This window comes from Camarhynchus parvulus, chromosome 3 (genome assembly GCF_901933205.1).
Source record: "Camarhynchus parvulus chromosome 3, STF_HiC, whole genome shotgun sequence".
NCBI lineage: Eukaryota > Metazoa > Chordata > Aves > Passeriformes > Thraupidae > Camarhynchus > Camarhynchus parvulus.
The window spans coordinates 22,247,619-22,260,677 of NC_044573.1; the positions used below are offsets into that span (position 1 = coordinate 22,247,619).

The 13,059-nt window shown below is 39.8% G+C and overlaps 1 protein-coding gene across 1 annotated transcript in view; it reads left to right on the plus strand.

Moving 5' to 3' along the window:
* KCNH1 (potassium voltage-gated channel subfamily H member 1) overlaps nt 1-13,059 on the plus strand; it is a 173,885-nt gene that overhangs the window by 76,258 nt on the left and 84,568 nt on the right. The window contains exons 8-9 of the mRNA XM_030944548.1: nt 7,959-8,158; nt 11,658-11,910. Of these exons, the coding sequence (XP_030800408.1) occupies nt 7,959-8,158; nt 11,658-11,910 (453 nt within the window). The remainder of the gene's footprint in view (nt 1-7,958; nt 8,159-11,657; nt 11,911-13,059) is intronic.

Below are 13,059 nucleotides of genomic sequence, written 5' to 3' on the forward strand. Positions count from 1 at the left end.
GTCTCAGGGGAAGCCTTGGGTCCTTCCTCCTTGTGGTGTCACTGGTCATTTCAGATCTGAACATTCAGCAAGGAATGCAGCCAGCTATGAGCTTCCCACATGGGGGCTCTGGTGGGAGTAGAGAGGAGACACCTGAATCCAATTATCATTTGGAACAAAGAATTACTCTAAATGTAAGATTCCTTAATTAAATGAGGTTGAAGCAATGACCAAAAGGAATCATACAGGAGAATTTTGCTTGAACTTTGCAAGTGACTTTAGCCATTAAAAGCTTGTGTTGCAATAGTGACGGGGGCAAGTTTTGTCCAGAAAAATCCGTATGTGTAAGTGCTGGATGGTGGTTTTGGTGTGCAAAATTCAGATCCAATGCTGAACTCTCAAAGACCACAGATAGGTTATTGCAAAATGAGGCCCAATAGTTGCCAACAGGAGCAGGCCTGAGGCAGTAATGCAAAGCCTAGCTGAATGTGTGGCAGCAGTGAAGGGAGAGGACCAGAAAGTTTGGATGACAGATGATCTCCTTGAGTGTCCTTAGATTTCCCTCCTGCAAGGCCATGTAGAAAGGATCACACAAGTCACAGAGGAAACGGCATGAACAGAGGAATGCTAACAACTGCATAGGTAAGCAGTTTCACGTGAAGAGAACTTTTCCTAATTGTGGCTTTTGATTTTTGTTTTTGTTCTTTTGTTTGTGTAGTTCTACTTCAGTAATAGATTTTACAATTAGGAGAGTTGGTGTTTAACTGTGGGAAACCATTTGAGCTGAGTTGAGAGTAGATAAAACTGAGCTTTGAAAACAAAAGCTTTCATATGGGTGCAAATGAGTAAAAATCTAGAAGCAGTATCTGGAGATTTAATTCTAACCAAGTAATTGAAAATGGCCATGCATTACCCTGCATAAACTGTAGAAGAAAAATTATGCCTGTAAATGGCTCAGTTGTCATTTAAATGGTGATCTGTTCATTAGTGCTGGGAAATGAAATGGAAATCCATTTCAATTTTCTAGACAATTTAAATTTTATTGTCCATAAAATTCTACAAAACAGTAAAAGAGTGTCCTTTCTTACAAATTGCAGAGGATTTAATCAGATTGGGCATTTTATTAATTCTCATCATGGTAAAACCTGTTAGTGAATACATTGAGCTGAGTTCATCCTGTGTTGGTAAAAGTGTCCCACTGGGGAATCTGCCCTGGTATGTTTGGAACAGAGATGGTTTTTGCAGCTGTTATCTGTTTGTACACTTACTTTCCTCTTGGTAATCAAATTGGCACATTGAGCAAGATCTTGATGATGCTCCATGTTTTGAGCATGTGTACATCAGTGTTGCTCTAGACTAATCCCTTATGAGATTCCTGAAGATGTTGTGATAAATATACTGCTCTTTACAGGAATTGTAGTTGCTGTAACTAGTTGTGAGAATTGGTACATTTTCTTGCCATTCTGTTTTACCTTATCAGAGATAAACCTATCTTGTGGGGAATAAAATTTAGAGAGGTGACTGGGAAGTGCCATTTTCTGTAGAAGATTCTAGTCTTGCCTTTGGTTTATCATTATCACTTTTTCAGATCTTGCCTGTTGATTTTGCTGTCCCATATTGTTATATTTTCTCTGAAATAAATTGATTCTGCAAGGAGTTTTCTGTGGACTTGTTGATTAAACTGTGCTAGTTCTTGGAAAGTCTTTTTGCTACCAAGGCTTAAGGCCTTAATTTCAATTAATGGCTACGTATTACTGTGTTTGGAGTTAGTCATAGCTTTCTGTCAGGTTTAAGAAATTTTCTGTAAGTTGAGGCAGAACATACATCCTCCAGTCTGGTTTGTGATGCACTTTTGAATGTAAAACACTGCTACCCCCATTGGGACTCACTAGTCAGTGGAAGTGCTGGGCCTTGCAGAGAATGGATGCCTTCAGGTAATTTAAGTAAGAAGAGTCAGGTGAACTCATTGGTCTGCAAGTGCTGTTTGTTTATAGAATAAGAGCGTGCAACCGTGTTTCCCTGAAAGTGAGAGATGCTCATGGTTAGGAATTTCGAAGTTTATCATCTTGAAGTCTCACTGTATCTAAGATGCTCTTCTCTTTAATTCCTTTCAGCATTATGCTTCTATTGTCTTCTGTTGGTGTCCCTTTACAGCAGAAAGTTAGTGTATGACCAGATTGTTACTCCTTAATTTCTCAACCAAGAACACATCTAAGTCCTCATAGGCTACTTCTGACTTGTTTTGCATCTGATTACTTTAGTAATCTGCTTTTCTGCAAGCATTTTGGCTGCAGTAGAGTCTGTGGCTGCCTTTAAATCCCCCTCTGGTGACTGTTGGCACCTTTCAGGATAAATACAATACTAAACTGTAGCTGTCAAAACAAATGAGTGATGAGTTTTGTGAATCAGGATTCTTGCCATTTTACTAGTTTGGACACTTGTCAATTTGCCAAAATTCAGATTTTACAGTGTTAATTAGTGAGACTGTGTTAATTTAGTCAGGTGCTGCTGTGCAGAAGTTGGAGCCTTGGCCAGGGAGGTAACAGCCACCACTCTGGATTGGCAGGAGGCTTCATCCTCTCTTTTCATAAGCAGGCTCTTGGATCCAAGATGCAGCCCTTCATAGAGAGCAGGGTGGTGTTGGCCCTTCACTGTCAGCTGGGAGAGAGCTGTTCATGTTGAAGAGCTTTCTCACAGGGCTGATGCTGAAGTTTGTTCTGCTGGCTTGTACTCACTGTGGCTCTGATGGCTCCTCTGGTCAGTTTTGCTCTGTGTGTTTTTCCGTGCTGTTTATCTTAGCCCAAACGTGCTGAAGGCAAAAGCAGAACCTGTTAGAGAGCTGTGCTGTGCGTGTTGCTTGCCAGCCAAAACACCTGTGATTGCTGCTATCAGCTGTGTGGGTGCTTCCAGATCAACATCTTAAAAAAAAAGGAAAGCTTTGAAGCATCCCTAAGGGATGGTGGAGTTCAGCATTTTTGGAAGGTCTGGTAATTTACCAACACTTGCCTCTGTTCTTCCATGTTAAGCCTTAAACTGGTAAAATATAAGTCATTGCAAATCGACGAGATTACAGGAGGTTGTATGGTTGTGCTGTTGTAGTAGCAGGTTGCTTTTATTTTGTAGAGTTAGGAGGGAAGCAGCAGGAGCTGCTTCTGGTGTTTGTTCCATAGCTGTTCTTAACTTCCCTTTCTGCCCTCACACACTGCAGACAGCCTATTTTAAGGAGCACAGATGTTTCTACTACTCTAGTCCTTGGTAGTTGCTTAAGTGGCTTCTTAGAGCAGCTGTTCCCTTGTTTATGTCTCTGACGTTCATTTCATTGCAGTTCTTGTTTTTTTTTTGGTGATGGGAAGATGAAAAAACCCCATGTGCTGATGCTCTGTTGTTTAGCCTTTATCAATTTTGTCATCACTGGTGTCCTTCCCTCCTGCAGGGGAGACATTTCCATTGTAGCTGGAGCCCAGTGTTGTCCTTCTCTGTCCCAATTTTGCTGTCAGCAGGGTGATTTTGCCAAATGTGATGATGAGAGTGAGAAGATTTGCAGTAGGATTCAACTAAGAGTTTAATAAAATTTGCCTGTGGTCTCTCATCTTTCATCCTAGCAGTCAAGTGCTTGCACCACATGGTTTGATGTCCATGTTCCTCATAGCCTATTCAGGCTTCCTGCTTTGCTCTTTGGCATTAAATTGATTTCCAGACTTGCTCAGTAGTGTGCCAGTTCTCTGATCTTTGCCATTGCTACTGCCTTGCTTCAGAGGTGCAAATTAGAAGCTGGTGGCATGAAAGAGGGAGGTGGAGCAGTGTATTGTTTCTGTCCAGAAGAATAGGAGCTGTGGGAAGAGCAGGATTTAACAGTTACTGGGACAGCAAGGGGGAGAGCTCCTCTGGGAATTTACTTTCACTTAAAAAAATGTCTTTTTCCCAGGTTGTGAAATTCAGGAAGTGATACACATGCTAAGACTAGCAATTGTAATTTGTTTTATAACAGGTGAAAACGTTCTGGATATATATTGTGAAAAGTCATGAAGTACAGAAAATTAATTGACCTATTAGATTTTGGCTAAGTTGTTTACATTTATTCTTTACTAGCTAAATGGAATTATATCTTTATACATTGTGTTAGCAAAAAAAACCAAAAGGTAGATAAAAGATTACAAATAGGAGACTTTATAATACACAAAACTTCCTAAGAAGAAGCAAATTAAGCAGCTCTGGGTCTGTCTGTACTGTTCTAGAAGGTTGTGTAGATACTTGATAAGTACATCTTGCTTCAGAAGCTTTGATATCAGATTGTAAGACTACAAAGAACAATTGTATCAAAACTAGCTTTGTAAACAATTCTTTAAGATACCTGTTCAGTTTGGTATTTGCTTGTATATTGTATTTAACAGTTCAGTGCTTTTCTTTTAACTGCATGTTCTCTACCCATCAGTAGGCATAATTACCACTAATCAAGACCCCTAATCTCAAGCAATTATAAGCTCTTACATTGTTCTAATTGCACATCTTAAAATAATGTCATTTTCTCATATAATTATGAGATGATCCATACAATTAATTTCTGCTTTTCTTTTTATCTGATCAGTGTTAATTTTGTGTGACCTCATAATGTGTTATCTGAAAAATGCCTTTGAGACTTGCAGTTTTTGTGGTTAATTTACAGTTGTGTTTCATATTCAGTAAGAAGTGCAACAAATTTTCAAGGCTGTGCTTTCAACCTTCTAGGAACTGAAAAATTTGTTGTATATTAGGAACTTGTTGGTGAAACAGAAGTGCAATTATCCATTTAAATGATCTACTATTTGCAAATGCAGGTGCTTGCTCTTTGAATAGTACTTAGGTTAGTGCAGTAGGTGAAAGGGGTTTATTTTGGTTTTTTAATTGTTAAATTGGAATTTACATGCAGACAGACTTTTTTGATCAGCTTTTCAAGCAGCAAAAATGAAGGCAGTTAATTTTCAGAAAGCACTGCAAGTCCTGGGGGCAGGATATAAGAGATTGTTCGCTAGTTGATGTTGGTCCCACTTGTTGCTGTGTAGTTCTGCACACATTTTGTGTGCCAGGCCATTGCGTGAGTGTGTTCTGAACAAATCATCGTCAATCTGTTGATTCATCTCAGGAACCGAATGCAGCACTTACACCTGTAAATGGAGTAATTGTAAACCTCTCATTCTTACAGACAGAAATTATTCCTGTTAAAATTCTAAAATCGGACCCCAGATCTTTTACTGTGGACCTACACTGGCTTGTATTTATTTCTCTATTCTTACTTGTTACATCACTAAAAATAGCAGAAGATTTGGTGACCTTTGCAACCTGTGTCTGACCTTCATGATTCACTTGTGGGTAATTTGCTGCTGCAATTACTATGGTCCTGTCTGTGATGTTATTTAAACACTGGTTTAAATGACTGCAGTGTAAACGAGCAGCCACATTGTTGGGGACAACATGTTTTTCTTTATTGTAAGAAAAGAATATTTACATCAGGGGGTGAGTGCCACATCATTTCTGAGGGATCTTGACATTCCTGGAGAAGAAATGCTGGAGAGTTTGCTCTGTCATTAATAGCCCAACTTTCTTCCTTTAGTAGAGTGTGTGTTTCTGAAATCATTCTGGGCCTGCAGTCTACTGCAGTGGGTTCATTTCATTATTCCTTTGAAAGTAAGGAAAGGCACACAGCCAGCTACTTCCGTGCAGAAGAGTTCAAGATTTAATATGCTAATGTATCTGCCCAATATTAGGCTGCAAAAATCCTTGGCTTTGATGTGTCTTTAATAGTAATAAAATGGTTGGCTAATGATAAATTAAGGATGTAAGTTTGGGAATTAAAAAAATTAATCTAGGCAGGAATAATTTTCCTTGCCAAGATAATCGTCATACTGGAACTGCAGTTTGCAGTGGAAATTCCTCGCTTTATAATAATCGAAATATACAATCAAACTTCTGGCTTTTCTTTAGGCTTCACATTAAAGCTGGACATTAATGGGACAGAGTGGGGACTGCATTTTACCTTTGCTGGCCTGGAACTGTACGTGCCAAGGTACTGAATCCCCAGGGCTCACTGTTTGCCAGAGAGCAAAGATAAAAATCTGTTTGCCATCCTCTCTGTAATTTGTCCCGTTTCAGTGCTGGGCTGGCTGCCTTGTGCTGCTGCAGTCTCCTGGAGGGTCATGTTTGCATCTGCATAACAGAGAGCAAACCAGGACTTACTCAGGGATAGGCAATGCTGTTCTAATACAAAAATACTCAAGAATTAAGGACCTGTTATGGTAAATCAGTTTTGTAAAGCATTTTATCATTCTTCACTACTCATTGGACTGCCCAGTATGGTTTTGTTCAAGCACAAGTTAAGGTTAAACAGGGAAAATACATGTTTGTGGTCACTGTAATAATGCTCTCCCCTCTGAGAGAGCACATTTTTCTGCATATTCTTATAGCTGTTTATACAGAGGAATAGATGGAAAAAGGGAGAGCTGTTCTCTACAGAAACTCATAAAAAGAAAAGTCATGCAGCATCAAGAAGGAATTCTACAGAAACTCAGCAGTGTAAAGGCCTTGAGAAAACCTTAACTTAAATCACATCTCTTGATGGTCAGGGCAAAGACAGTCCCATAAGTTTCTTTTGCACAGTATCAAAGGTTTTTGTTGGCCATAGAACCATAGAGCATCTTAATTGGCTTAAGGATATCTGCCTATAACACTCACCTGAATAAATAGCTGCATTCTCAAAGGAAAAAGTGGGTGATTTTTTTTTTTAATAGCTGGTGAGGGAGTAAATGAACAGTAAAAAGGGGTAAAGCAAAATATCAGTAAAGCAAAATATCTTTTTTATAAATATGTCTTCTCATTGACTTATTTTTATTTCAAGTGGAAGAGATATGATACTCACAGTTTAGTGCTTATTTTGGGGGACAGAAAATGATTAAGAGGAAGAACTTACTCAGCAAGCCAGAGCACTTACGGGTGGTTATCATCACATCTGCAGTCTGACTGTTCCTCTCCCTCTACAGCCAACCTGTCACATATCACTGACCTGATTCATAATATAGGAGAGCTCCCCTTGAGGCTTCCTGTCTCTCCATTTCATCCAGGGCTGGATTGGCTGGAAGAGCTTCAGCCTCAGCCTCTGCAAGCCATCAAAGCTGGCTGCTGGGGCTGCCACCAGCCTGCTGCTCTGTCTTGGCCTTCAGCAGATGGAGCTTCTCAAGTCCTGTGTGTTTTCATCTGCTTCTCTCCACGCTTGGAAACGCTGCCTTTTTTTCTGCCCGGTGTTTATTCTTAAACCCATCTTGATGAACCAGCTGGCTTCACAGCTGTGTTGTGTGAAGTCAGGAGGGCTGTGCAAAGGTCTGCCTCTGAGGGCTCTAGCTCTTGCCTCAGGCCTTGCTGTTCTTTTGCCTGAAGAATGTAAAATGTAATGCGAGTTTTTATGTATTATTAAACTTATGTCTATAAATTACTGACCCATGGTAGCTGTTTACTGCATATTCCATCTTCTGCTTTGATGCACTGCTGCTGTCACTCCGAGGTGGGTAACAATGACTCAGCTTACTGCTGTGATAATGCACTTAAAGCCTGGAAATCTGTCACTGATGCTATTTCAACTCAGGTGCTATAAACCTGAGATGAAAAATTAAAGTATTTGCTGTCAAGCTATTTCTCTTAAAATTCTTCTGTCTACTGTTGTTTTGTAAGGTTTTGGGTACTACTGAATTGTTTGATGGACAAAGTCAAACAGTCGTGTTTTAGGAGGTCTGTGATGCAGGACATGCTCTCACAAAAGTAGGTGATGGTCCTCACTTTGCAGTGCTGAAGGTGACCTATGAAATGCTTGTGCTCATCAGGCCTTCCTAATAAAACACCAATATTTGCATGCATTTTTACAACTTAGCCTTTCCAGCTTTAAAGCCCAGTGGAAGACAGACAGATCACCACATCTTACCATGTATTTTCTCTGTGGCTTTTCTTCTTTTTCACAGCCCTTCTGTATGCCACCATTTTTGGTAATGTGACAACCATATTTCAGCAGATGTATGCTAACACAAACAGATACCATGAAATGCTGAACAGCGTCCGGGACTTTTTGAAGCTCTACCAGGTCCCCAAAGGACTGAGTGAACGTGTGATGGATTACATCGTTTCCACCTGGTCAATGTCCAGAGGAATAGATACTGAAAAGGTAAGTAAATTAAACTGCAAGGAAAGAAGTCACATCCTGAAAGTAGTCCATTAAAATAAACAGGAGGTACTGTCTTAGTAAAGGAGACAAATATTCTTTAAATAGTTCTAAGCAGCAGTTTCCCTTAATTTTTAACTTTCAAATACAGTATTTCAGCTATTCTGTCATACTGACTTATGATAGTGGTAAAAGTATGTATGTTTTGCCAGTGAAATGGCATGAAATAGTATAAAAATGATAAAGGGAAAATCTCAGTTTACAATAAATAAAGGTGATAAGAAAATAGCAAGTTCCAGATTGTAACACAACCTCACAGTTTTTCCAAATGAGATTTTTTTTTTGCAATATTTCTTGTGAGGTTGCTTGCAGCTCTGTGGGCCTGAAAACAAGGTAATTTTTTTTTGTCATTGGAGAGTTTGAATGTAATATTCTATGTGCAGGTTAAAGATACTAATGAAAGCTGGAAGTATTTAATAACGTACTGCTTGAAATCTACCTTGTGTAAGGCAAGTGTTATCATTCTGATTCATTGAATTGATGAATAAATTCCCATTGTGTCTTTTAAAATAACAGATGGCCTTTCACCAGAAGAAATGTACAAACGTAGCTCCTTGTTCCTTTCATATTAGTTGGCAACTTTTGTAGAGATAGACAGTTTTTCTTCTGCTTGTAAAGAGATGTGATTTGTGGGGTGGATCATTCAGGAAATCATACCAATGCTCTGGTTACCAGCCTTCTGTTTGGCAGCTTAATTTAGTATTCTGAACTATGGATGATGCAGTAAAAGAGCAAACAGTGTCATTTCTGTACAGCTGTTAGAGCATCGTGATAAAGGAGGAGAACAGATGTGGCCTTGCACTGAGCTGCCTGGAGATGAGGGGCACACAGGGCACTGTTTGCTTTCCTAAATGGTCTTCAGCATATCTGCCATTTTTAGATCCCAGACATGATTCTGTAAGCACTGTCTGCCATACTGACTTTCAGAAAGAAATGATATTTTAGTGCTGGATAGCACTGGTTAGAGGCTGTTCTGCATGTTTTCTCACAATCTGTCTTTGTGTGGGGTTGTGATTCGAGGTAGGTGCATTTGGAGAAGGTGGAGAGACATCTGAGGATACATAGTGTAATGAGTGCTGGTGCTTTCATTCAGCCCCCATTACAAACTCCTGTCATCATTTTAACAAAACAACGAGAAAAAATTCGTATGTAAAATGTGTTGGGGTTTTTTTTAGCATATTTTCAAAGTTCATTCTTGGCTTCCTTTGATAAGGAGAGAAATGCTTTAAGAGGATGCATTTGGAGACAGCAGAATAACCAAACCAAGCACAACAATACTGGGTGTAGCCTTTGAGAATTATCTTAATAAGCAGGAAAAAAGTCTCCAATTGTCAAGACACCAAAGAGCTTAATACAGTGCTGTTTTCAGTAACTGGCGTGTTCATAGCTGAGCTGCTGCTGGCCATGACTGCTAAATCAAGAACTCAGCTTTCATCTGCACAGTAAAAGCTGTGGTTGGCTGTGCCAATCCATAAACTCCCAGGTTTGAGCTCTGTTGTTTTGATGCCTGTGTATAACTTCTGGGATGTTTTGTCATGAATAAAACATGTATTGCTCATGAGGCAGAACAGTGCTACTTGTGCTCCTCTGAAACTCAGTGCAGCTTCCTACAGATGAGGCAGAGACTTAAATATGAACTGAGCACAGAACTGGTCCTGTCACTATTTTGTAGGCCACAAATTTGTCAGTTCAGTGTTCACTGCAGCCATGCTAAGTTATTGGTCTAGAAAATGCCAGTACGACAAAATGTAACCAAGAGCTACTGAAAGATTCTAAAATTGATCCACAAAGATACATTTCTTACCTCCCTTACAAATGAAAGTCTTCTTCCATTTATCTGTAGATCTCAAATGTCTTTAATCCCTTTCATTTTTGTGAAGTCTGGAGACAACTTCTTTAAATGGAGAATGGAAAATTGGTTAACTTCCTCTAAGACTGTTATACCAAAAAGTTTTTGGATAATAGCATCATTTAAAATACTCTCTTGTATACTTGGCGGGTTTTGCTACTATTACTAGTAGTAAAATTTGGCAAGAATATGCCACTAGAGAGTATTTTTATCGCCAGAGTAAACGAGATAATGGAAAAGACAGATATGGCCACTGCCTGTGTTCCCTGTTAAACGCTGGTCTTGCTGCCCCAGCTCATTTCTGTGAGCCTGGAAAACTGGGGACTGGCAGGTTTGGCAGCTCTTCTGTACAGGGCAGCCAAGAAAAATCATCCCCAAGTGCCCTACACCTATGCACTATACAAATACATCTCTCTTAAGAAGTTACATCTGTAATAAAATGTCTGTTTGGAAGTGGGCCAAAGATGATGATACTGGTGGTGGAGTTATTTGCCTTTGGAGTACCAGGCATGATATCTGGAACCAGTGCCATGCACGAAATTAATAGCTTGGTTCTCTGCTCAGATCTTGTGCAGAACCCCATTTCAAAGTGTAGGCATAGCCATAGTGCTTCCTATGTTACCTTTATGTTTTTCAGGAGTATTTGCAGTGAGACAATTTTCTCTTTCCACCTAGGAAAATGTGTGGGAGTAACTCTGAAGCTCGACTGGAGTGCTCCTTAATTGGATGGAGTAGTTATTACTAAGAAAATAATAATAAGAAAAGAGGCAGACTTAGACTACTCAATGTTCTTCTTGAATAATATGTCCTAGACGTTCTTCATCATAGACATCCCCCAAGGATTTTGTTATCCCCAAACCCTGTTCATGTCACTTCTTTCCACTTTTAATCTGCACATGCAGCAGTGATTTGGTATTCTTTCCACTTGGCTGTCCGTATTATATTAAAACCCGTCAGAAACGGCCCTGGCTGGTACCCGCTGTGCTGAGCGTCAGCTCCATCAGCTCGTGTTCTCTTAGGACCACACATCATGAATTGCCGTGAGGAACATTCCATTTGGAAGATCAAAAGCTGCCCAAAACAGCATCATACCTTAAAGTCCCTTTCCTGTGTAAACAAAAAACTTGTTACTGCCACTCGGGGGTAAATTTGGATACCTGCAATTCTCAATGTTATGAGTTAATTAAACTTTAAGTAATTTGCTTTAGTTGTTAAAGCTTATAACTTGTGCAGGCTTTTCATGGAATCTGCCTATCAAAAAAATGACCTACCCTCTAGAAACAATTCTTCTGGAAGCTTTTCTTCAACACTTTCTGTACTGCTGGGCTCTACGTTTTTTTTGTCTTAAAAACCTTAGGTTTTCAATATTCAGCAGAGCATGTTGCTGAGAGGAAAACAGTGTTTTCCTTCAGATGTTGTAAAGTAGACTAAGTTAGTATTGTTGCTTATGTGGATAAATAATATGAAAATAAACTCTGAGATTAGAAATAAGAAGGAGGAAAGTGGTTTTTAAACCCTGCGTGGTAACCTAGCCATAGCAGGCAGGTAGAAGCCATGCACAGGAGCTGATTGCCCCCCTGATTTCCCTCTCAGGTTTTGCAGATTTGCCCTAAGGACATGAGAGCAGATATCTGTGTTCACCTGAACCGCAAGGTTTTCAAGGAGCACCCCGCCTTCAGGCTGGCCAGTGATGGGTGCCTGCGGGCGCTGGCCATGGAATTCCAGACGGTGCACTGTGCTCCAGGAGACCTCATCTACCACGCTGGGGAGAGTGTTGACAGCCTCTGCTTCGTGGTCTCGGGCTCCTTGGAAGTGATCCAGGATGATGAAGTCGTTGCTATATTAGGTGAGTTTCAGAGCTGGTAATCTACATTTGCATAAATGCAAATATGTATGTGGTGGTGTTCACAGGGGTCCCAGGACGAGGGAAGAGACAGGAATCTTGACTCGATGTTTCAGAAGGCTGATTTATTATTTTATGATATATTATATTAAAATGATATATTAAAACTATACTAAAAGAATAGAAGAAAGGATTAAATCAGAAGGCTAGCAAGCAAAGTAATGGAATGGAGTGATAATAAAATCTTGTGACTGACCAGAGAGTCTGAGACAGCCGGACTGTGATTGGCCATTAATTAAAAACAACCACATGAGACCAATCAAAGATCCACCTGTTGCATTCCACAGCAGCAGATAATTAATGTTTACATTTCATTTCTGAGGCCTCTCAGCTTCTCAGGAGAAAAAATCCTAGCAAAAGGATTTTTCATAAAATATGTCCGTGACATATGTGCAGCAATTTATAGCCTCCTATACTCTTTCTTTAAACATCTTCAGTTAAGTTTGTTTTTCCACTGAGAGGTTTAAAGGGCAACCATCTAATATCCAGATTGCTTCAACCCTGTTTCATCTGGTCAATGGAAACCTTACTTTTGCATGAGGTCCTGGTCATTCTTGGGGTTTTCTCTGTCTTGATACATCCCTTCTGTTGGGGAAGATGAAACAGGAAGGCCTTGTAAATATGATTGCCTGGCAAAAGATTTTGAGAATATGGAAACTATAAGTGAGATTGATATGAAAGCAAGGTTTGAGATACCTTAGTTACTAAACAACTGGAAAACAATGGTGTGGCCAGCTGAAGGTAATGTCCTTTTGATGAAACAATACCCTCTGCTGCAGACAGGTCCAAAGGTCAGAGGAGACCCTACTAGCTTGGCAGAAGGGATCCAAACAGTAGTTTTTAGGGTTTAAAATGTAACACAGTGTGGTAATGTAATGATTCTTATAGGCTGTATGTAAATGCTATAGGATTTGTATCTTGTACTAGATTGGTTAGTGAGAATTAGAATATTCAACACAGAAGAAGATTTATTGTATTGTAACAGGAACCTCACTCTCTCTCATCCTCTTTACCACACTCTTGCCTTCTTTCTCTTCACTGCTCTCTTTACCTCTCTCTCTCTCTCTCTCCCTCTCTCTTTGGGGCCTGCTC